The sequence below is a fragment of the Anoplophora glabripennis genome, unplaced genomic scaffold (genome assembly GCF_000390285.2).
Source record: "Anoplophora glabripennis isolate ALB-LARVAE unplaced genomic scaffold, Agla_2.0 scaffold280, whole genome shotgun sequence".
NCBI classification, from domain to species: Eukaryota; Metazoa; Arthropoda; class Insecta; order Coleoptera; family Cerambycidae; genus Anoplophora; species Anoplophora glabripennis.
Genome location: NW_019416356.1, coordinates 534,646 through 559,518, shown reverse-complemented (window position 1 = coordinate 559,518; position 24,873 = coordinate 534,646). Strand labels below are relative to the sequence as shown.

At 36.2% G+C, this 24,873-nt stretch overlaps 3 protein-coding genes across 5 annotated transcripts in view; 1 reads left to right on the top strand and 2 right to left on the bottom strand.

The window, feature by feature from the left end:
* The first annotated feature begins 91 nt into the window (after window positions 1–91).
* On the top strand, window positions 92–7,904 carry LOC108910704 (H(+)/Cl(-) exchange transporter 7). The gene is made up of 14 exons (XM_018715407.1): window positions 92–448; window positions 538–693; window positions 913–1,111; window positions 1,179–1,432; window positions 1,491–1,668; window positions 1,726–2,017; window positions 2,070–2,208; window positions 3,808–4,068; window positions 4,127–4,306; window positions 6,343–6,552; window positions 6,611–6,769; window positions 6,830–6,913; window positions 6,970–7,050; window positions 7,541–7,904. The coding sequence occupies exons 1-14, from the start codon at window positions 359–361 to the stop codon at window positions 7,640–7,642; spliced, it is 2,385 nt and encodes a 794-aa protein (XP_018570923.1). The 5' UTR covers window positions 92–358; the 3' UTR covers window positions 7,643–7,904.
* A 1,004-nt stretch (window positions 7,905–8,908) lies between these two features.
* Window positions 8,909–10,210, bottom strand: LOC108910683 (vesicle transport protein SFT2A). The gene is made up of 4 exons (XM_018715376.1): window positions 10,110–10,210; window positions 9,914–10,010; window positions 9,571–9,858; window positions 8,909–9,509 (listed from the first exon to the last, which is right to left on the bottom strand). Exons 2-4 carry the CDS (start codon window positions 9,980–9,982, stop codon window positions 9,381–9,383), a joined length of 486 nt encoding a protein of 161 aa, XP_018570892.1. The 5' UTR covers window positions 9,983–10,010; window positions 10,110–10,210; the 3' UTR covers window positions 8,909–9,380.
* Window positions 10,211–10,635: 425 nt separating this feature from the next.
* Window positions 10,636–24,873, bottom strand: part of LOC108910698 (titin) — a 77,378-nt gene continuing 63,140 nt past the window's right edge. Inside the window, exons 10-17 of one of the 3 annotated variants that reach the window (XM_018715396.1) lie at window positions 23,988–24,086; window positions 23,784–23,859; window positions 21,406–21,462; window positions 15,640–15,696; window positions 15,490–15,583; window positions 12,605–12,737; window positions 11,753–11,904; window positions 10,636–11,458 (exon numbers count right to left, since the gene is read on the bottom strand). In XM_018715396.1, the coding sequence (XP_018570912.1) occupies window positions 11,332–11,458; window positions 11,753–11,904; window positions 12,605–12,737; window positions 15,490–15,583; window positions 15,640–15,696; window positions 21,406–21,462; window positions 23,784–23,859; window positions 23,988–24,086 (795 nt within the window). In that variant the 3' untranslated portion in view covers window positions 10,636–11,331. Of the gene's footprint in view, window positions 11,459–11,752; window positions 11,905–12,604; window positions 12,738–15,489; window positions 15,584–15,639; window positions 15,697–21,405; window positions 21,463–23,783; window positions 23,860–23,987; window positions 24,087–24,873 lie in introns of those variants that run through there. The other 2 variants (XM_018715397.1, XM_018715398.1) reach the window with 2 other exon arrangements.

Below are 24,873 nucleotides of genomic sequence, written 5' to 3'. Positions count from 1 at the left end.
TCAATATCTATGATGTGACCAGAATGTGACACAAACACATGAATCAACCTTTTTTTTGTTGCTTGTCAGTCCTGTCACTTTTTTAAATGTAAATAAATAAAAGCGAATTAAATCTCATGTCTGATCGTATTGTATTCTCAGATTTATGAGTCATGTTCAGTAATCACTACCACAGAAAAAATAATTATCAGTAACCCTGTACATTTAGCGATAATCATTTGTATAAACCTATAGTGTCAGTAATATATTTCCTGATATTTATAGAAGTAAACTTGCAGCATTACTACTGCAAATACTAAATAGTCACTATTATGTAGGTTAAGATATATAATAATAAAGATCTAATAAATTATAAATCATGGAAGAAAGTGGTGATTCGATACTAAGGGAAAATGAGGCTGATGTAATTGAAGCTAACAATGTAGCTGTTAGAGCAACAAGATTTAGGGTAACTATTTTAATGTTTGATTAATATTACTATTGTAGATCCTTTTTTATTATCAGTTATTATTACGTATAAACCCTTAATTTTTTTAGAATCTCCCATCTATAAACGAGAGTAATGAAGATTTGCAAGCAATTGTAACGACCAGCGAAAATTCAAATTTATTGGCTTCTGTGCGTAGAAGGGTACAAATTAGTAAGGAAAGAATACAGATAGGTTCACTCAATGTTTTGTCTGCGAAGTACGAGGTAATTTTTTATTAAACAATTTTATTTATTTCATAAACAGGAATTGACTGAAATATATAATTCAATTGTTGTGTCATTCAAGGATAAAGAGCCTTATCAGTTTAGAAATATGTTACACATGGTCTTGTATTGATAAGAAAGGTCGTTAATGCAATAAATGATTAATTTGTATTGTTTGTATTATAATAATGTTGAATTCTTTTTATGTAATTATTGTAGAGTTTGGATTACGATACATGTGAAAACCATTTACTCTTAGATGAAGAAAGAAAGAAAGGTTATAAATTTGTTGTAAGAAAGAATATATCGAGATGGTTTATATTTTTGTTAATCGGTATGATAACAGCTTTAATAGCATGTGTTATAGATATATCTATAGAAGAATTATCAAAAATAAAATATGCATCACTTAGTAAATGTATCCTTTTATATATTCCTCTTAATAACGAATATTCGATAACTGTTTTCCTTAATTTATAATACAGCTGTCGATAAATATATCACACAAGGCAAACTGTACGTGCCATATGCCTTGTGGATACTGTACAACATAACTCCTGTATTTATAGGATCTGTATTAGTCGCATATGTAGAGCCAATAGCCGCAGGTAGTGGAATTCCTCAAGTAAAATGTTACTTGAACGGAGTCAAAATTCCGCGTGTAGTCAGAATAAAAACATTGTTTGTGAAAAGCGTAGGAGTTATCTGCTCTGTAGTTGGAGGACTGGCAGGAGGAAAGGTGAGTTAAGCAGGATAGAATCTAGAGAAACACCCGATCAAGGATTATTCGATTTTAGGAAGGTCCGATGATCCACTCGGGGGCCGTAGTAGCTGCTGGAATATCTCAGGGAAAAACGAGTACCTTCAAAAAGGACTTTAATGTATTCCGATATTTTCGAGAGGATCACGAAAAGAGAGATTTTGTGTCTGGTGGTGCAGCTGCTGGAGTGTCGGCTGCTTTTGGCGCTCCAGTAGGTAAAGACAGAAAATATGATTAAATTTATCCAATAGACAGATACACGGTGGTTTTAGGTGGGGTTCTATTCAGTCTGGAAGAAGGCACGAGCTTCTGGAACCAGGGCTTGACATGGCGAACATTTTTCGCGTCTGTGATATCAACTTTTACATTAAACGTAGTGCTCTCAACTTACCACGGTGTTCCTGGGAACCTGAGTTACCCTGGCTTGTTAAATTTGGGTAAATTTGAATCGTGCAGTTATGAGATCTACGAACTACCCATATTTGTCATAATGGGGGCCGCAGGAGGACTTTTCGGGGCCCTATGGAACCACATTAACTATAAAATAACTGTTTTTAGAATGAGGTGTGGCAATTTGGCAGGATTTCAGTGGATTTTGTTATATTTTTTTCTTTAGGTATATTCGACCGAGGTGGATGAAAGTGTTAGAAGCTTGCATTGTTGCAGCAGTAACTGCCACTGTTGGGTTCCTGATGATGTTTACGATCAACGATTGCAAACCGTTAGGGGCAAATCCAACAAATTATCCTACGCAGGTAAAAAATACTACAATACTTTTTATTTATGTTTTTTAATGACTGCAGTGTGTGCGAATCAGCTCAGACACCATTCGTACTGAGAAATTTTAAATTAAAAAATCTATTAACAAAAAAGTTGATTAAAAATATTTTTAAGTTCATTACTAGACGACGCATTGGCATGGTATCCCAAAAAATCATCAATATTTCCAAATATCTTGCGTAGTGAAGATCGGAAATATCCTTTATACAGGGTGATTCAGAACATCCAAAAAAAAATTCTGAATGTACAGGGGATTCTTACAAACACAATTTTGTATAGAATAAATGAAAAAGGGCAGTTCAAAAGTGATTTAAAAATACACTTCTGCACGGCACTGGAAATTGATTTGCTGTAAAACCTGACCTGACACAATGCGACTGTCACGGCGGCAGTGATACAAACGGACAAAAACTTGAAAGAATTTCGCAAGGAAAGGAATAAATAAAATTAACATAAATGCTTCACCATAATACAAATGCTTTCTTGCTTCACCATGAATTAAAACGATATCCATCAACTCCGAATTGCTATACAAGCAAGCCATTTTTGACACTAACTACTAAAAATCTATTGTAAACACTATGGCAACGACGATTGTAAAATCGGATTTCAGTATTTGGAGTCGCCGAGGGCCACGTGGCTCTCCACGCGTGTTACGAATGATGCTAGAGATTACAGTTGTCGAGCTATGTAATGGTTGAAAGTACTACAACTTCAATAATTTTTTTCTTAGAAACTAAGGATTTTATAAAAAAATTTTTTACGATATTGACTCCATTTCTCATGCCGCATCGATTCCCAAACTTTTTTGGATAAGTTGTGAATCACCATGTAAAAGTGATTTTACAGCATGATAATATTTGGCCACATGTTGTAAAACCCACCATATTCACCAAACATGCTGAAAGTTGAGAAAAAATAGTAGACAATACTTTCAGCGACATGTTTTTTACTAATTTTTTTAAATAAAACATTAACAACAATATTAATTTTGCAAAGTTTAGGATTGTGATCAAAATTATAAAACGAATTACAGGATTTTTTAAGAATATCCAGAAATATTTTTTATGACACCGAATAGAAATTGCAGATTGGATCCTATAAGCATTCGACAGTGGGTGATTGACATAGACGATGAATTATATGCTTAATAATCGGAACTCTACCGATTTTATCGTGGCTGTATGTTTGACGATGTAAATCTGTTGATGAATGACGGCTATCCGTTGATGAATTCATGAAGTTTATTTGTAGCGATACTTGTATGGTTACCTTGTATTGAGGACTGATCAATTTAAATGAATTTTTGGGCTCATGTATATGCTCAGCTGTGTTCTGTGGTGGCTCCGTGTGTTCGTTGTCTACCTAGAGATTTGGCGACACTGCCCGCAAGTTTTTTGAGACTGTAACAGAAGCAAATGCACGCCCAAGCAATAAAATCATGAACTTTAAAGAATATTTAAAAAACTTTCTTCGGCCATATTTGTCAATAAATATTTTACTTTATCAAAATTGCAGTATGATTGGTGCCTGAAGTAAAGCCACTACGTACCCTTAATCGCACTGTATTTCAGATGTATTGTATGGACGGGCAGTACAACGCCCTGGCTAGCATATGGTTTCAAACCCCAGAAGCCTCAGTTCGCTCCTTGTTCCATGACCCCCCTGACACACACAATGCCACTTCCCTGGCTGTATTCGTAATAACGTACTTTATGCTGGCGGCATGGACGTTTGGGCTTGCGTCGTCAAACGGTTTGTTTATACCCACATTGCTGACGGGTGCTGCTTGGGGCCGACTCGTCTCAATTGGAATGTACTATGTTTTTCCCAATGTATGTAAAAACATATTTTTCTCGTTTTGAATGAACATAGGTGTATTTTTTTCTTTAGAGTTTGGTTTTCCCCGGAAAGTATGCCCTAATAGGTGCTGCTGCACAATTGGGTGGTGTTGTTCGAATGACAATCAGCTTGACCGTGATAATAATGGAAACGACAGGAAATATATCGTTTGCGCTACCCCTCATCGTTACGCTTATTGCGTCGAAATGGACTGGAGATTTCTTCAATGAGGTAAGTTTTACCCGAAACGTTTGATGTACGTATCATTGAAAATGAAGTTTTCCATTTGTGGTGTTTGCACAAAAAAAATATATATTTAAAAAAACCTTAGCCTGTTTCATAACCGTGATATTTGCATTTAAAAGAATTACAAGAAAGGTCGGAGTTCGACCTTTCTCTTGTGCCTTCGGCCCTCGGGCTTGGTTAGTAAATATAAAAAGACATCTCGTTAGTAAAAACATTTTTTTTCAAATAATTAAAATGGGAAAGAAGTGAAGAGAAAAAAAACGTTCGATGCTTTGGCATTCAAATCCGTGTCGATTTCAAAATGTCTGCTCAGTAAATATACAACTTTCCTGCGAAAGATTTAAAAAAGAATGAACAAGATGAATAAGGAAAAACCTAGTCCACTTATGTCAGTTTTATGAAACACCCAGTACATAAATTACAAAAAACATCTGGTTAGTGGTATATAAGATTTTTCATAAAAATATTAAACTTCAGTACAAAATGTAGAAATGGAAAAAAGGATACCTAAGGAAAGTTTCGTTCTGTTGGTAATTGGATCAGTTTTGTGGAACATCCAGTATAAAGATTCAAAAAGGCAACTGGTTAATAAGTATATAATTTTTAAAAATAAATAAAGACAAAGTTAAAAGTGAAAAGGGAAAAAATTGCCTATAATTCAGATGTGGGTCAATTTTGTGGATCACCCAGTACATATATATTTTCTAAAAAGCGGCTGGTCAGTAAATATACAACTTTTCTCCAAAAGATTTGCTAGCTCTGCAGTGTTCCATGTTTATTTTTCTTCCGTCGTGGATTCGCGGCGTTGCTGTATCCCGCAGTGGACATACGTTGAGACTTTCCCTTTCTTGAGCATAGCGTATGAATTCTTTTATTGAGTAGATTGTTGTTGTGCTCCAACCACTAACTTTCCTGTAATCTTCAATCTGTATTATGTTTGTTGATTTAGCATTTTGTGGAACGTGTAGTTATATTGGGTTTTAAAACGGACCCGGTGTTGGCACTGCCAACACCTGGCCTCGCCGGGTCCATGCTCCTGAGCCGAGTCAATACCAACAGGCTTCTTGAGTCGGTGTATCGTATTTATATGGTTTCGGCACGACATCTAACTTTTAGAAAAAAAGACATTTTGTATTCACAATCACAATCAAAAACTTTACACATCAATTGAATGTTTCTCGTCATATAGTACATTTATTGTAATAATGACCTAACTCTATAATTGCTTACTTTCTTTAATTTATTTTACTTTATAATGCTACCTCGTTTGCCAATACATATGTACAGGATGTTTCTGAAATAAGTGTATTCCTTGAAAAGGGTGGTAGAGGACACGAAAATGAGCAACTTTTATTAAGCAACTGATGGTATAAATACTCCGTTTTCGAGAAAATTAACCATAAATCTAAGGCGACCCTGTCCATCTTGTGCACCTGCGTCGTGTGCAGTATTACTTAGACGGCGTATAAAATGTTTTCTGATCAAGAACTAGTAGATATGGGGCTAGTGTACGAAGAATGTCACTACAATTAAAACGAAACTTGTCGTTTTGCGTATTTGCAGGTATGCGGATTATTTTTGACCATCGTTTGGAAGCATTTTTATTAGCACATAGAGACAATTTTGAACAATTTTTGTAGAGCGTGTATCGTCTATTAGTAAGTGATTCGTTTAATTTTGGTTTTACTTTTAAACGAGATTTGAATAAATTTCAGCATTTTGGAACAAAATTTAAACCGTGAAAATTGCCATCAGCGCTTTCGCAAAGCGGCGCACAGCAACTTCAAAGGTACAGCTAGCTGCCACACAAGGAACAGCTTTAAATTTGTTTAAACTTTCATGTGAATTTTTTTTCCAATTTGAAACATAATGTTTAGACCATCAGTTGCTTATTTTTGAGCCCTCTATCACCCTTATCAAGGAACGCACTTATTTCAGTAACACCCTGTATATATATTCTAAGAGGAAAACCCACTTTTGATGACAACCTATATGTAGTTTTTTATTTTTTGTCACCTTAGGGCATATACGACACCCTTATTCAACTTTCCGGGGTGCCGCTCCTACCCTGGGAGCCCCCACCTCTAGTGCACAACATATATGCGAGCGAAGTCATGTCACATCCGGTGGTCACACTTAAATGTGTTGAGAATGTCGGGCATATTGTAGAGTTACTCAAATTAACCACCTATAATGGGTTTCCGGTGGTGGATCCGCCGCTTACAGACCAGGTTTGTGTCCAATTGAAAACATTTTTTCAATAGAATAAACTGTTTTCTTGTATTTTAGACGGAAGTCACTACTTACGGTAGAATAAGGGGGCTTATACTGCGATCTCAGCTGATTGTGATCTTGCAAAAGAAAATTTTCAATGAAACCTCCGACGAGTGGGAATACATCACGGCCAGTTTGTTCAGGGACGAGTACCCACGCTATCCTACGATAGACGTAAGTAGAATCCTTTTAAGTGAACATATTTGATGTTTTTTTGTTTTATTTTTTCGATAGCAAGTTTCCATAAGCGAGGAGGAGAAGACGTTTTCTGTAGATCTAAGGCCCTTTATGAACCCTTCTCCCTATACTGTTCTGCATGTAAGTATCTCATTTATTTAATAAACTTTGTGAGTGCTGATTTTTTTTTGTTGCAGTCCGCGTCTCTTCCTAGAATGTTCAGGCTCTTCCGAGCTCTTGGATTAAGGCATCTGCCTATAGTGAATGACGCAAACGAGGTAACTATATGGGCCGATTCAGAGCTTATCCAAAAAAAAAATTACAGGGGACTGTTACAAATACAATTTTGTAAAAAAAAATCAAAAAGGGTACTTTGAAAATACACTACAAATGTTGTCTTGCTTCGCCATAAATTAAAACAATATCCATCAACTCCAAGTTGCTACACACATAAGCCATTTTTGATAGTTGAAAAACTAATGTAAACACTATCACAAGAACGTTAATACTAAAATCGAGTTTTAGTATTTGGAATCGCATGGGGCCTCTTGGAGAGCCAGAGACTACAGTAACCCAGCGATGTAAGGGTTGAAAATAGTACAACTTCAATAGTTTTTTTCTCGGAAACAATAAGGATTTAAAATTTTTTTTTTAGGAAAGTGACTTAATTTTTCATGACGTATATTTTTCCAAATTTTTTTTTGGATAATTTGTATATACACAAAGTTTTAGTTTTAGGTTTCTTTTTTATACGGGACATTTTTTCAGGTTATAGGTATGGTTACAAGGAAAGATCTGGCTCGATATCGAGTTTGGCGGCACCAAGGCCGAATCGGCGTGGAAGAATTATTAATTTCCAAAGAAATATGAATTTATCAGTATTCTCAGTAAATTATAAAGCCATTTAGAATTATTTATTTATTTTGTATATGTCTCACTCTAGGAAAGTTGTCGTGAATATTTTGAGATCACGATTTCGATCGGCAAAGATGTCGAATAACATTATTTGTGTTTTGATTTTTACAGAACTGCGTTGCGGGTTCGTAAACTGCCCGTAATTTCCTAGGTTAAGTATAGAAAGTGCATATATGTGACAGTTGAATTATTTTTAATAAAATATCTATGAGACGTTCCTTATTTTTTATTTAAAAGCTACAAAGGTACATTTTACAAAATGGGCAATGTTCACATAAATATACATATAATTAGGGATACGTAATTTTCGTATTTACGAAATATGTGCGAATAAATGCAAAATGACGGAAAAAATGCGAAATATGGGAATAAACATGAAGCGATGCTCTTCTGGCAAAATCTCAAAGAACTTGAATAAATTAGTCCTTCATATGAAATCTAATGAAACGAACGTGGCCTATCGACACAGTGGTACACTATTTTTAGTTTTTCCAAAATTCCGTTCCCGCAAGACGAGCTTATTGATGGATATAGTTACTTTCATCGACAACTCTAGCTGCAGCAGATAAAACAGACGCTACCGATGTTCTTCAGGTTTTATGGGTAACTAAGTACGTTCATCTAAGTTTTGCAAAAGCGTCAATTCAAAGTTTATGGGGATCTGTAAATAGTGTTGATGCCGAGCAATTTTTCAACGCTTACAACATTAGACCAAGAAAGGAAATATTTTGAAATTTATTAATTACTGGGTGTGATTTTATTGTTGGAAAGTCTTGGGAATGATAATCCAAGAGGCATCTCATCTCGTTGGTCATGAAAAAAGTATAGCGTCATTGTTTTTTATCAACAAATTGATTAAAAATTTAAAAACGCCCCAATATTTCTTATAAAGAATAAAGATTTCTTTTATTTTACAACTTTATTATTCTTTTGCTGCCTTGAAGATTGGTTTTTGGTTTTGGCGAAGAAATGCGAAATTTCAGATTTTTGTTTTTTCGAAATTTGATTGTTTTCTTTGCGAAAATTACGTATCCCTAATAATGACGAGTTTTTTTAATACCATAGAAACAAAATGAATACTGAAAAAAATTTTCATACAATTTTCCTTGAACCACATTTTTTTTAATAAGAAAAACAACTTTAACAAAGTTATCCAAGTAAATGCAGAGTAAAAAAATTGTGGATCAAATTTTGAATAGTTTGGAAATAAAAAAACCATACTTTCCTAAAAATTCAAATAAAGAAAATTTAATACGAAAAATGGATTTTCCTCGAACCGGCAAAATGCCATAATGGCGAGACTGGTAATAATTATCATTAAATATACACCTCAACATTAACATCAAGTGGCACTTGTACAAATAGTTTTAAAAAGACTGGTAACAACTCTATATCTGCGAGTTTCTCCTTTTATTTCCTACCTGTTTCTAATGGAGAATGTACTATTGTAAACGTATCAGTCTCAATTCTTACAATTTTTAAACATACCAAAAAATATGCATCATTTAAAAGATTATTACTTACTTATCTATTTTACATAAATGTATCATTTCCTTTCAAATATCAGTCGCTTTTTGCACAAGATTAATGATTTACAAACAATTATAAATGTGACAGATACACGACATAAGTAATAAGGATTAAAACACATTATTTAGACACATATTTTATAGTAATTTAAATTTACACAATTCTACCCTATGCATGTCATTACCGTCTTTTTGACGGCATCTCTGGCATATGGTATATACGACAGTGAGTACCAAGTCATTGCTAGTGACTGTATTATGATAAACAGCAAGGCAAGTCCGGCTTTATGAAACTGAAATAGAAACACAAGATTGGCCACTAGTTTTATACAAACTTAGTTCAAAAATACTTACCACGAGAGCCGACAGTAATGTCATGGTAAATGACACTAAAACTATTATCGTAGCTATAAGTCTGGTGGAAGCAAACATTTTCTTTATCTGATTGAATGGTCCCATGAGGAAACAAGTACTAAGTATAGATACGACGTTGCCTAGTGTGTAAAACACCGCAAAAACTGTTAATCCTCTGTTTAAGAACAAGGCAAAAGACCCAAGGAAAGATAGCAATATACCAATTATAAAACAGATTAAAAAACCTTTTATTCTGGTGGACCAACTCAGTGTTGAAGCGTCATCTAACTGAAATTAAAAACCAAGTAAAAATTGCTTTCACATAAACTTTTATTAGTTTTACCTGCGACATAATCCCACTTTCTTCATCTGGGGATTCATTTCCACTAAGTACTCTTCGCAGTTTATCCATATTTATGTAAAACTTATTTTATAAGGCCCTAGAATAAAAATTAGTCACTTAAAATTTACATATTCGTTTGAATAAAGATGAAAGAAATATTTTACTAGTGAAAATGTAACCAATATCTTTTACTCACTTTATTTAATTGACAAAACTATTTAACTATCGTATTTATAAATATATTTATACAAAATACAAATACATTTCTGAAATGTCAAATTCAACAGGTAGAGTGATTCATTTTACTTTTACTCCTCTCTGAGTCAGTCAGCTGACGCTGATCTTAATCCATCGTTGCTTAGCGACAGCCAATAGAAATCCCGGATTATTTAATTAATTCGTCACGTTCTTTAGAGCAAATGGAACTCACTCCACAGGTTATTTCGATCAACAGGTTCTAGTGTAGACGTTTTTAACAACGTGTATGCGACACTTACAACAGAGTCAGGTATATTATATTGCCTATGTTACAGGCGCATCATCGACACCATTGATGGTGATTAAACTAATTATGTTTATTGTAACTTTGCTTCAATCAATTCATTCATTATTCAATTTTAATTATTAATAGTTATTTTCTGTCTTGAATTTTAATCATTATTATGTTATTGACGTACCAACCTATAAGTATTTGAGTTTGTGGATAATTGAAAATATCAGGGTATATTGCTATATATGTATTTATTTGTTAGATGTATATAAATCCATTTATAAAATATATAAAGATATTACATAAGGCACATAGCTTTCATATTTAAAGTTCTCAGATTATTGTCTTTTACGCATGTAGGCGAAATATTGCAAAATATTATTAACAGTTCCCCAGAGAAACATTTATGGAACCAATAAATTGTTACAATATCATAAAATGTTTGGATAAATGGTAATATGACACTTGTTAACAACCACATGGCGAAAAGCAACAACCCTTTGTAAAAATAAATGTAAGTAAATAAATAAGCATTTATAAGTTAAAAAACTTAGCAAATATATATAAAAGTAACAGTAAAAAAAAACAGCCGGGCAGATACAAAATATCACCTTCAGGATCGAAATCAAAACTAAGAGATCCTGTAACTAAATTATAAAAAAATGCCATAATGAAAATTCTCATAGTGCAAATCACAGAGCAATTAAAACAGATAATAAGCACCACAGTACAATACAAAAATTTTAACAAAAACAAGTAACAATTAGTTATATTTTATAATTTCATAATACCTTTGTACTCAATTTAAACGTTTCTAATATTGAAGATTAGGAACTTTTAAAGTTTATATGTATGTACAAAGAATACATAATCTATACAAATTTACTTTCTATAAATAAACTGAGTACAAAACTTAGGGACTAGACACTTAAATCTCCTCATCTTTAAAACGCCTGTAGATGGATTGGACGTAGGTAAAGACGCATTTCCAGTCAGGCTTCCTTGTGGCCATCATATCGTCCACGTCAAGTAGAGGGAAAATATCAGCCTTTTCACTAAAAAATATAAAAAAAAATTAATATTGACCTAAAGATCTTTAATAACGCCACCAACTAGGCAACTGGTAATACAACCGGTTGCATTGTAAGTTGCCTGACGGTCGCGTTATTTTTATCGTAGTGTCAGCACTGCATCACTGCAACTTTGTTCTGTGGTAATATGTGGTGACTAATATGCGCGGTGTGTGTTTTATTCAAATTATTTATTAACAATAGTCTTTTATTTAATTTTTTATATAATACGTTTGCTGTTAATCTTTGGATGGTGTTTGTTTGTTTAATTGTACTTACTCGGCAACCTTGAAGGCTAGCTCAAAATTTTTTCTTCGGTCTTTTGGCGTGAGCGCACTGTAATCGAAAGCGTCTGGCAAGAAATGATGAATGAGGGCACAAAAGGCTAGTCCGTCTGCCCAGCTGCTGGAGAAGTTGTCTAGTTGAACGTTCTGAAAGGTAAGACGTTTTTATTATATTTCACAACATCATGTCTAGGGCCAATGTTAATGGAAAATGTAAGTACTCAGTACATGCTTAAGTAACAGCAGTTGAATGAAAAAACGTTACTTTGAAGGTAAAAGCATGCATCAGTCGGGGTATTAAAACTTGATTTAGTACTACCACCAAGAGATCCAACAATTAAATACCATGAAATAAGTAAAAGTCGACGGACTTTTACTCATTTCAAATTTGGAGAACACTAGCATCCTTTTTTCCTCGTTGCCCTTTTGTTTTAAATTTTGTTAGCGATTTTTGCGCCATCTCAGATGACGATGAGCTTCGCGAAAAGCTACACACATGGCACGAATTCAAGCTAATTACTGGTACACACCACATAAAAACAACATTAAAACAATTTTAAAAACCTACGTTCGGCACTTTGCAACGAAATACTGATAATTCAAGAGGGAATTACTTTAAAAATCAACATGTTTAGCAAATACGACAATTAACCTTGCAAATATTTAACTTTAAATTTATGTAAAACTTTTTAAGTATAAAGTCTGAGTAGAACAAAAAAGTGTTTAATAAAAGACCACGCTGTTGTCTATTTCAGACGCGTTCTGATAGTGCGTGCTGGATATTTTCATGAACTTTTTGAATAACTTTTCGAACGTAGGCTCTTTAAGAACACTCAAAGTCTCATACCTCATACTCCTTAGTCTTCATTCGACACCAAAACAAGAGCCGATCTTTGATGGTGCTAGCGGATTGGCTCACGGCCGGATCAGTGAATTTAAAGAGGGGGCCGCTGCCGAAGGTCTTTGGGGTACCGGGGGTACTGCAGACCAAGCCAAGCGATTAGTTGGAGGAAGACGACAAGCGACAAGCGGGAGGGTTGAATGTTTAGGGGAATCCAAAATACAGGGCGATTCGCTAGCCTCGTTTATAAACTTTACGAATACAACTTAAGACAAAAAAGTTTATATAAACCTCGGTCCGCAAATGCACAGTTTGTAACTCTGCATTTCAATTCATTTCTTTTGTTTTTAAGACACAGGATATAAAAAATAATCGTTTAGAATGAAATTTTGGCCATACTTTTTCAAAAAGCAATGCATTTCATAGAAATATTAATACAAATAGTTTTTGAGGGTCCCAGATAATGTCAAGGTTGTTAAGTTTTTGACCATCCGCTAGAGATCATCACTACCATCTCTCCCAGCTATATTTCATGACATAAACCTTTTTGAGGTTAAGTTTTGTACAGGCCACTGCCACTGACTGTCCTAGAGTCAACTATATAGCTTCTATTTCTTAATGTAGTAACAATTTAACATTATTATAGCTCGTTTAAATAAAAAAAAACAAAAAACTTTGAAGGTTAACCTTGATTTTCGAAGACTACTTTTATTATTCCAAAAATATGTAATCCAACTTCGTTAAACTTAACTTAACTTTCCAAGTATTCTATTATTATTATTATTATTTTTAACAAAGTACACGGAAGTATTACAAAAAAAAATTGGCAAGCATAAAAGATACGCTTTAAAGAAAAGATAATCCCTGCTACCTACGACACTGGTAATGGAAATGTGGAATTACCAACGTGGTTTTTGTAAATTTCAAATGTAGGAGTTACTGTATATGTGAAATACAAGAATATATCTTTTCAATCGTAGAAAGGGGCTAATTTAGCCCTAACTAGATTAAAATTATTAAACCTAGTGACGTCCCGGGGGGCACCTTAATCAATAATTTCGACAAAAAAAATATGTGCGTCACTGATTTTTTTAAAACTTATATATGTATTTTTTCTCATTTAAGCTACAAAAAATACAAGTTTTCTGTCTCTTGATTTTTTTCGTATCAGGCTTTGTTTTTGGAGAAAAAATAAAATAAAAATCATTTTATTGCATGTCCATGAACAACAAAATAATTTTTTTTTTAATAATTAATAACACACGTATTTTTTACAGCTAGCACTAATTTTTATAACAATTTCTAAGATTAGAATAGACTATTGATATTTGATAGTTTGGTAGTTTTAATTTTTTATTATTTTGTCTCAGGGACATGCCATACAGTGACTTATTTTTTTTTCTCCAAAAAGGAAAAAAAATCAAGTGACGAAAAAGCTGTTTCTAGTTGCTTAATGCGAAAAAAATTATAAAGGTTTTAAAAAAGTCAGTAGGCACATTATTTTTGTCAATATTGGCTGAGGTGCCCCTGGGACGCCACTGGACTTAATAATTTTAATCTAGTTAGGACTAAATTAGCCTCTTTCTATCATAAATAACTCTGCCAAATTTCAACAAAATTGGCTAAAGGATTATTAAGATTTTTACGAAAAAACAATTTAAAAAAAATTGACACTACCTTGAAAACGAAGCATTACCGAACCTATGTTTATATAAACTTTTCGTCTTAGAATTACTCAAAGAATCACCCTTTGAAGTTTGACCACATACTTAAATAACACCCTGTATATTTAAATTTGAATCGTATTAACAAAAATGTTATGATTCCATGCTTCATTACCATTACTAGAGATAGTATACTAGTAATAGTATCATGCTTCATTACCAAAACATGACCACTTTGATTTTTGCGATCCGTCATTGTTTTATATAAAATTATTGCTCATTTTTACCTGAGAAATTATCACTTAAATTTTGTAAATTTTGGAAAACGTTAGGGAATCACCCTTAGTGTTATTGTGTAGAATTTTACAGGGATTACCCCAAAAAGTGCGAATTAAATGATGGAGGACATGAAGTTAGGTTTAAAATATATACAATTTGTACAGGGTGTTTCATATTATTATGTTTATTAGTTCTCCTAACAAAACGTGTATATTTCATGTTTTGATGTGTTATTTTGTTTGTTTAATGGCACTGGACCTACGCCAACTAGTTTAAATGTTTGAACTTAGCATGCAAGTTTCCAAACATTCCAAACGTATCCAGAGCTTTTTAATATTATTTAACTGAATAAAGACAGTTCTGCAAACACCCTGTATGTTTTGGGGCTTGATAAAATAATTTTGGGAATTATGGTGACAAATTGAATAATGAGTGTTAAATAAGAAAATAATATAATTAATAATACTATCCGGATCTACATGATTCTTATTGAAGTTATTTAGATTTGTATATTTAAAAGTGTATACACGGCTGGAAAATCCACATGACCTCTTCGCCTTTACATGAGAGCGACAAAGTAGAGTAAAGAAATTCGTGCGATAGACAAGGATGGCTATAGTGAAGACGTTTCATAATCTGAATAATCACCGTCCGTTTCGGGTTAGAAGTGAGAGTGACTAATCAGATTATGAAACGTCTTCAATATAGCCATCCTTGTCTATCGCACGGATTTCTTTACTTTACTTTGTTGCACTCATGTAAAGGCAGATGGACTATGTGGATTTTCCAGTCGTGTATATTAGTGTAATGATTAATTTCATTTCACTCCAATTAATTCAGAAGTGAAATTATGGGGCATCTAACATAAAATTCGTGAAAAAAATGTTTTTTTCCATGTTGTGTTCTGTTAAAAGTTTACGTGATGATATTATACCAATTTATATTTACCTTGGAGGGGTGTTAAGGCTGTTCTGCTTGTCCAGTTGCCGAAATTTGGCGAATGGGGACAAAGGTTTCTTAGCCACTTGTTGTTGAGTCGTAACTGCAACAAAATACTTTGATTAAGAACCCAGAACCGCTCTGTGTAAGGAAACTTACCTTGTGTAGTAGTGGCAGGGCCTTCGGTAACAGTCTTTTTGGTAGTGATGACATTTTCTGCAAGAGAAACAAAAAAAGCGTCAGTTTGGCGTCGTAGAAGTTTAGCGGGGTGTTTAACACAAGAAAAGTAGTTAGAGAAACGGAAACAAATAGAAAAGACACAAGTTGCAATTTGAGAGGGAAGAAAGGTTAGTGCTGTAGGTTCAAATTTCGTGAAAAGTATTCAAGAAACCCGACCCGGTCTCTTGGTGTACTTTTTGCAAGCATACACGCTATAGCAAGTGCTTTGCTTGGAAAAAAAAACATAAACATATAAAAAAACGGAAAATGGGATTTGTACAAGGCCTGGCAGTTGAATATCTAATCAGGAAAAATATACAGTGGTTCGTTTAAGGATGTTCACATGAAACTGAAGCGGCAGGAGGTATAGTCTTTCCGATATCAATTGAACAACCAAGAGTTTGGCAGCGACCGAACCTGGTACGTTCGGTCGCTGACGCAGCAACTCGGCATTGAAATATTTGAAAAACTTGTTCCCATATTTATTGAGCCGTAGCCATAAACAGGTCTGGTCGAATTAAAAGTGGAGGTGGTAAAAATGTATACTCCCAGTAGAAGAATGCGCGCGCCGTCAAACGGAATATAACACAGCCGCACTGGACAACTGGGCAATAAATCTCAGTTGTTGACAAGTGGTAGGGACGCCTATGAAATTCATTAAATTTTATTGCTAGGTGTTTTTATACATGTTCACTTACTTCGGAAAGACTGTACCTACAAAATTGTTGAAATTACAAAAAAGTTGTGCAAGTCTGCCTTTAGTTTTCTTGCAACTTGGAACTTTATGAAAACTCCTTTATTTTGTTTCTAACTATAAACATTAGCAGCTTAAAATTTTTTAACACCTTGCATCGACTGGTACTATTAGATTGTTCCTAAATCATCTAGATTCTTATAATTATGTGACATCAAAATTTTTACGCTTTTATCAGCTTTTTATTATCTTTACAGGACCTTTGTATGGTAACATTTAAACATTTTCAGTTACATTTATTATTATTATTACTATTTGAATAAAAACTTAATTTTTGACAGTTTGGCACTGCCAATGTTATAGCGACAAAAATTGCAACCTATGAAGGATAGTAGTTTATACACCTAATACCTAAATTTAAAGGTTGCATTTTTAAAAACTACAAAAAAAAATAAGAAAAAGATTTTTATCTGTTTAAAACTTTCACAGTGAACTTCCTTAAAAGACTCTTCTTATATGTGGTAAAAATAGCTCTTATATGTCTTGCAATTAATTTTTTCGGAAATTTTATGACAATTTTTCGTAGATCGCAATAGTTTTTATGGAAGGGATGGAAATGCGAGCGAATGAGAACATTTTTGAGAAACGAAACTGCCGCCTTGTACAAACGCCAACGATTGAATCTAATAAAAATAAAAAAAATAAATATGTATGTACAAAAACATCGTGGAAATATTTTGCATTCTATCGTCGAGACAAATTTTGTCACCGGGGAAAAATACATTTGGCATCGTGGAGCTAGCGTTTGCGTGTTTAATATTATTAACAATCGCACATGGGCGTGCAGGTGGGGGTTGGTTAAGGGGTGCGCACACCAACACACTTCTCACCCTCTGTCAATGGTGTTTGTCCTCGCCCCCCAAAAGATCCGCGATTGGATTGGTGTGCGCACCTTCCACACACCAATCTCTGTCAAAACATCGCCTCAAGGTCCTCCAACGGTAACAAACACAACTTCTATTTTGCGTCAAAATCCTAACATAACAGGCATCATTCGTTCGATTAATACGATTACAAACTTAACTCTAAACACTTCCACATACATTTAAATGGAATGAAACGGCGAGCTGTGCCCACCTCGTATTAAGAACTAGATTTAAACAGGTCGTCGAAGGCTTTGTCCGGGTTGCTTTCGTCCAACATATCCGGACATATTATATCGGGGAGGGTTCTGCTGCGACACAACCCCGAGGGCTGACGGTACGCGGACATCTTCTCCGACGTTTTTATCCTGTTGATGCTCCTCTTCACCACCTTGGTCTCGGTTTTGGTGGAGTCGAGAGACTGCGGGGACTTGGTGCCACTGGTAAAGTAGGCTTCCATAGTCCTTCTCTTTTGTACCAACTCATCCCTGGTCATTCCTGCTTCGAATTGCTTCTGAGGAACAGCTAGAGTGTGGCTAGACTTGGACCTCATCACCGGTCTGTTGGTAGGCGAGGTGCTAGGCGATGTGTTGTTCTGGCTCGCCATGCAGATTTGGTGCCAGGAATCTGACTTGCTCAACGCTAGCGCTGCGGGTGAATTAGGCGCAGAGGACTTCTTGACGTTGATGACTGGGATATTGAACTTGCTAGTCACCACGCTTTGTCCCTTATCGTTAATTTCCAGAGATTCTCTAACCTTTCCGGCTACGTTGTTGTAAATCGGAGTGGCTGTGGTCGGTTTCTGTTGCATGGGCTTGACCACGCCGAAGGTTTTGCTTTCGTTACCTCCCGACCTCTGCGGGAAATGTCCCGAGGAATTGAACTTGAAGCTGCTGGGACAGACCGTTGGTTTGGGCACGTCGTTCGGGTTATATTTGGTGTAATTGTTCGGCGAAGTGTTTTGCGCTTCGGGATTGTACCTTACCGGAGAAAGGGTTTTGTGATTATTGCTGGCAGAAACCGGCTGTGCTTGAGGCTCACTCTTATATTTGAAGCTGTTATTTGGTGAAGCGGCTTTGGGTTCACTCTGCTTGTAACTGAAGCTGTTTGATGGCGACTTACTTTTACCGTTAGCCTCGGGCTTGCCCACTTTTTGCAAGCTGCTCCTCAAGTTGAACGCAGCTTCCATGTCGTGCTCCGAACGGCTCATCGGAGATTTCTGGCGTACCGTAACGGCTTGCTGGCTTACGGGCCCCGTCATTACCTTGCTGCTTATCGCAGTGTACTCGCACACGCTCTCGTTGGAAATTTGGGTCTCCAACTTCGGGGGATGAGATGCGGGTTCTGCCGTTTGCACTTGAATTTGTGGTTTTGCTTGGGGAGCAATACGAGAAGTTGATTGCGGAGTGAACTGACAAGTGGAGGTATATTCTTTTTCAGGCGCCTCAGCTTCTTGACCAGGGATGTGCTGGAAAATTTGTTGCGATTGCTGTACGTTCGCTTGGAGTGTGTAACTGGGTGCTTTTGAGTCTTGTTTTTGTGTTTGTTTAGCATGTGGTTGTGGATCAACTACAGGTTTGTCATATTTTATGCTATAGTTTAGAGGTTCGAATTCTTGAGTGGGGTTGTACGGTTGGAAAGCTCGATTTTGTTGCTGCTGATCGTATCTAACGCTGTAGTTGGTAGGTTGGTGATTTTGTGCTTGTGGTTTGTTTTGCGTGTATGTTTGAGTATTGTACTGTGTTTGAGTTTGATAGTTTTGAGGTGGTGTGTACTGTTGTGTAGGTGTTTGCTTATGCACCTGTTGGTAGTGTTGAGTTGGTGCGGAAGCTTTTGTGGTGGGCTGATAATTTTGTGTGGTTTTTGGAACAAACGGTTGCGTATATTGCGGTTGCTTTTGTGTAGTTTGGTAAGAAGGTGCTGTGTTTTGTGCAGGTTTATATGACTGTGTCATGTTCTTTGGGACCGAGTAATTGGGTACATAGTATGGTTTCTCCTGTGGAACCTGGTACCTCACGGTGGATTGACTAGTATAATCTACCGGTTTGTTTCCTATGTTATCGTACTGGCCACTTAGCTTCCTTACTGTGCTACTCTTTTGATCTGCGCTCTTTACTAAGTAAGGTGCGGTTAGTTTTTCCGGAGGTGAGGGTTGAGGTATGAAGGGTTTATTCATTTCTTTACTGAGCTTCCTCGGCTTGATGAAATGATTCTCTTGTGGTGGGGGTGCTTCGAATTTCTTGGCCGCCATGCTTAGCACCCTCCCACCGTGATCGGTGGCATTAGTTACCCATGGCTTCGAGGTGACCACCGGGGAGGAAGTCGTAGAGCTGGCTTGGGAGTTGATCAGAGGTTTAGGGCTGTACAGATACAGCGGTGGATCGTTCTTGTTCTCCTTAATTTCTATTTTTAATATGTCTTGGTCCGTTGCGAGAGGCAACGATTCGGGTTTTTGCGCTATATTCCTCGATATCGGCTTGAACGCGGACTGAGGCGCATGCGAGAACTTGTTCACTGGGGCGGGCTGGGGAACTAATTTGTAGTTTCTGTCGGGTTCGGTTTTTAACGTCAGCGAACCCGTAACGACGCCTTCGTTTTCATTCTGCAGTTTTTCCTGTGACTGTCGTTGTTTCTCTTCGAACATTTGTTGTAAATTTCTAGCACTCCTTCGGCTGATTTTCGGACCGTACGGGGTACTTCCCGCGGTGACCGCGTCGTCCGCGGTCTTCCAAAAGTTCCTCGCGGAGTTATTCGACCCTCCGGAGGTTGCCTTCTCGAAGGTATTTTTAATGTTGCCGAATTTATTCCCCCAAACGGTGGTTTTGTTTGCCGACCAGAGGGACCCGGACTGGGGAGTATTCTGGTTGTTCTTGTTTATGAACGCCAGGAATTTCTGATCGGAATCAGTTTTAGGCTCAAACACTGGCATGGCGGATTTCTTTACTGGATCACCTACTCTTATGGGACCTCTAAGAGCGTAGTAGTTGTTCTTTCTTTGTTGGATCTCGTCCTCGGTCTCCGAATCGTCTTCTTCGTCCTCGTAAACGTTCAAAGAATTCGGTATGTCGACTGTATTCGCCCTTTTCATTTTAAGTTTCTTGGACGGGGTGTTGAATCTCCTGCATCTTTCCTCGTATGTTTTACTGGAGTCCACTGTTTCAACGGGTTGGGTGTAAATCGGGTTTTCTAGCAACGGAGATGGTGGAGGAGTCTCACTGACTTCCTCTTTAGGAGCTGTTACGGTGCTGGTGTCGTCTTCAGTTTCGGACTCCTGTGCGCTTTCTGAGGTGCCTTTTTTCCTCGCTGCCGCTTGCTGGACGGCTTTGTGGACGCTTTTGATGCTGACTTCCTCCGCAGAAGTATTTTGAGAAAGAGGCGAAGGTTTGAGCGGTTCGTTGTCAACCGAACTCTTAGAAGAAGTTTTAGTTACGGCATAAACAGGTTTTTTCTCTTTAGGACTTTCGTACTGTCCTGATTCTTCGTTGAAGATGAGTTCGAAGCTTTCCGTTGGGTCTGTAGGAGTTTGCACTGAGGAAGAGGTATTTGAAATGTTACTGTTCGAGCTGCTGAACGGCTTCGCCGTTGCGTTCTTCACCGGCACTTTGTTGCCGAACTTGTTGAAGGACGAGGAGTTGCTCGTGACGCTGCCCTCCGAGTTCTGCTTCTGCAACACCGTGACCTTAGTTTGGCTTTGTGAGGGGGTTATGTCTCTCAAGGAGATCTCTTCCATCAAACGCCTAGCGTCCGCTAGTTCTTCGCTGCTCACGCCGACGGTGTGCCTGTTTTGACGCTGCTTTCTCTTGTTGAATCGCCCTGGGCCGCTCGATTGGCGGCGCTCTAGCTTAGGCGTGGTGGAGGACAAGCCTGCCTGCAATTTCGTGACCAACTGTAAGAGGGAGCAACGTCTCTCGGGAGTTATGTCGGTTGCGTCGCTACGCAAGCTAGCTGATAGTTTGTCCAAAGCGTTTTGGACCTCGGCGATCAGACCGCTGCGTTGGTCCTCGCCGGATTCGGTGCCCGAGTCGGGAGGTTGCTCGTTCTCTGGAGCTTCAAGTAAGCCTTGAAGGAGAGGAAGGAGAAGTGACTCACCGTCTATCTGTCCGCCTGTTTGCTCCTGGCTAGCCTTGTCGACCAGGTCTGTACAAGCTGAAACCAGGAAAGGGGTTACATCTTTTGCGATTCAGTGAATGTTGCGACACAGGGGGGAGTTAAAATAGCACACCTTAGCGGAAGATCCTACTACAGTTAGATCTACAGATATATGACGTTTCTGTGCGTTTCCTAAGGTTCGCAGGAAAACCAATATCGCTGCCAATTCGACATTTACATTTACATTTTACTAATCTGTATTAAAAACGTAGGTTAACTTTGGTTTGTGAACGTACTGAGAAGGAAACGTCATATTTCCTTAACACTTCTTCAAAAAGTTTAGATGAAAGTCAGCAATGGTGATCGCCAGATTTTGCGACAAAAGAGAAGATCACTCGAAGAAATTAATAAACTTGAATTACCTACGCAGAGTAACATAATTACGTGTTAAAAATGAAGGATAGTTTTCTTCCACATTTAAGAATATTTTTTTATAAACATTTACTGTTGAGGAGGCTTAATTTTTTAATTACAGTGTTAAAGATAAAAATAATACAGCGTGATTCACAACTTATTAAAAAAAATTGGGGATAGATGTGTCATAAAAAATGGAGTCAATATCGTAAACATTTTTTTTTATAAAATCCTTAGTATAGTTTCCGAGAAAAAAATTATTGAAGTTGTAGTATTTTCAACCGTTACATCGCTGGGCTACTGTAATCTCTAGCGTCATTTATCCACGTGGCCCCAGGCGATTTCGATTATAGTATTATCATTGTTGCGATAGTGTTTACATTAGTTTTTCAAGTGTCAAAAATGGCTTCCGTGTATAGAAATTCGGAGTTGATGGATATCGTTTTAGTTTATGGCGAAGCATGACAACATTTGTATTGGTTCGTAGAACGTGTTTACACGTCGGTGGACAAACAGTTGTAACAGTTGTTGTAACATCAGGTATGGCAAATTTTAATAATTACCAAAAATTGATTTTATTAAATAGCAGTTGAATTTGTTGATATAAAATAGGTGTTATAAAATTTTATTTATTTCTTTCCTTGGGAAAGAAATTTTTTTAATTTTTTATCCGTTCTTTTTTTATTATAGATTGCCGCCGTGCCAGTCGCTGAATGCATGTTTTGCCTTGCGTACGGCAAATGTTAGGTTTTACAGTGAACCAGTTGCCAGTGCCGTGCAGATGTGTGTTTTTAAATCATTTTCGAATTACCCTCTTTGAATTTGTTTACAAAATTGTATTTGTAAGAGTCCCCTGTACAATCAAAAATTTTTTTTAGATAAAGTTCCAAATCACCCTGTATATCTTCTGAAGAAATAAGAGTATTGAAAAGAAATTTTTCCTGCACAATATGTGTTTATAAAGTTGTGTATAGTGTGAAAAATTAAGTCTTATCTTAAAACAGTGAGATAGATATGAAGTTACATTTTGCTCAAAAATTATGCACCCTAGGAATAAATGTTTGTTTTGTCTTATGCAAGTCTTATTTTAAACAAAAATGGTACACTGACTTTTTTGCATGGTTTTTACTATTTTGGTACAAATTATCAATTTGTGAGGCTATATATAATTCAGATAATCATAGTAATGAAGGCGTCTAGGATTTTAAAAGGAGGTTACTTCCCAACGACTTAGGACAATATTATCCTATAACACCCGTGGTACCTCAATGTCCTACTAGTCTGATTTTAAATGTTTACTGGTAGTTGTTTGATGTTTATTATACATTGAAGTTAATAAATATTACTTATGTAAAGCTGCGAGTAAACAAGTTACGACAAGTCCCAAAATTGGGAGAGTAAATTCTAAAAACTCGTCGTGTCTTTTTACTCATCAACAATTAATTCAAAGCGTGACTAGCTAAATACTAATATTTTGACTACTATCACCCCGTACAACAAAATATTTATAAATGTAGACGAAGATTACCTCTAAGCTTCTTCATTTTTAACATCATTATGTTACGTTGCGTCGCGTAGAAATAAAGATAATAATTAAAAATTTAAGCAATTTGAATTATGAAAACTAAAAGTTAATCCATCAACAAGGGTACCGATGTTTATATCTCGTTAGATTCTAAAGGAAGGAACAATGTATGCAAGTTTTGTCATCTTCTCCTTCACCGAGCTTTGGCCGGAAGAGCAAAAACACTCTGTGCAGTTAATGCGTTATTATCGGAGAGGTGAGAGTGTAAAAAGGCCACTTGTGACGACAAACCGTCCAAAGTCCGACTGGATCATGCAATTTTTTGTCGTAAGCACCTCAAATCGCCTTTTCAGTGGTGTCCGTCTAAAATTATCTAACAGCATTAGTTTCTAAATATCAAACTGGTACGGTAAAGGTGTCATATACGGACGAATCTTACCTTCTTGTTCCGCCATGACCTGTCGGAGTCTGGCTCTGATTAAGCGGCGCTCCTCGTAGTCGGTGCTCTGTTCAAGCTGGAAAACGTAGATAATTATTTAGTGATTACTCAATGAACCGTTTTTGGTGACTTGAATAATGGTCGTCTGATTTAAAAGCGCAGTATTGTTTTGCAAGCTGGAAAAGGAATTGGGCTTCAACGTACCAAAAGACGTAGAGTCTGTTCGTCCCAAACAGTCTCTAATTCTTCTTCTGTTATAGGACGTTGGAAAACTCTTGTTTTTGTGATAGGTTTCCCACCCTCCTGAAACAAACAAACATATCCTTCAGTTCGAAAATTAAACCTAATCAGGTAAAGGATGAGATCATCAAATGAAATGAGTATGTGATAGCAATTGGCAGCAATTCAGTTGTTGGCGAGACTGAAAAGGTTCAGAATAATAAATTTGTATAGTTTGAACCTCCTAGTATGAAATTTTGTAGAAAGTTAACTACGATCAAGTCCAAAAACGCGTTGTACAAAAGAAAATCATAGTTTCACTCCTTAAAAAATAAAGATATCTACCATCTGAACTTTTTTCCTCCATTTACTTGTTTGTGTATCGAAATATCGGCAAACGGCATACTGAGTTGCATTTACCTCGTTTTTTGTGTATAATTAGTTGTATTTTGCCCAAAGTAAGTAAAATTTGCTTCTTTAAACCTTTTAAACACGTTATAGAGGGTGCTTAAGTTAAAATGTCACTAATTTTAAGGGAAAATAGAAAAAAATGAATAGGTATAATACGAATTGGCGATGTAAAAATTTTTAAAATACATATTTGGGCTGAAAAAAAATTTTCAAATCATTATTTAAACCTTTTTTCGGTCCGCTACTGACCTACTGTAATCGGTCACTAACTAGCTGTTACTGCGTTTTTAATCTGTAGTGAACGACAAAACGTTAACGTTTTCACTATGTTTTATAATTTAATGAGTTTTTAATATTATATTCAATTAATTATTCTGTTTGTAGTACGTAGTGACTTATTGCTTTTCGAGGAGTAGTATGGTATCTACCTATTTAAAATGCCAGTGCGACCATAACACTT

Excerpts from the sequence above, each read along its gene's own strand:
- LOC108910704 (XM_018715407.1), top strand. The coding sequence starts at position 359 with ATGGAAGAAAGTGGTGATTCGATACTAAGGGAAAATGAGGCTGATGTA. Across the intron at positions 1,112-1,178 it reads ATATGCATCACTTAGTAAAT|CTGTCGATAAATATATCACA; the intron begins GTATCCTTTTAT and ends TTTATAATACAG. Across the intron at positions 4,307-6,342 it reads CTGGAGATTTCTTCAATGAG|GGCATATACGACACCCTTAT; the intron begins GTAAGTTTTACC and ends TTGTCACCTTAG.
- LOC108910683 (XM_018715376.1), bottom strand. The coding sequence starts at position 9,982 with ATGGATAAACTGCGAAGAGTACTTAGTGGAAATGAATCCCCAGATGAA. Across the intron at positions 9,859-9,913 it reads AAAGTGGGATTATGTCGCAG|TTAGATGACGCTTCAACACT; the intron begins GTAAAACTAATA and ends TTTTAATTTCAG. Across the intron at positions 9,510-9,570 it reads CATTACTGTCGGCTCTCGTG|TTTCATAAAGCCGGACTTGC; the intron begins GTAAGTATTTTT and ends TTTCTATTTCAG.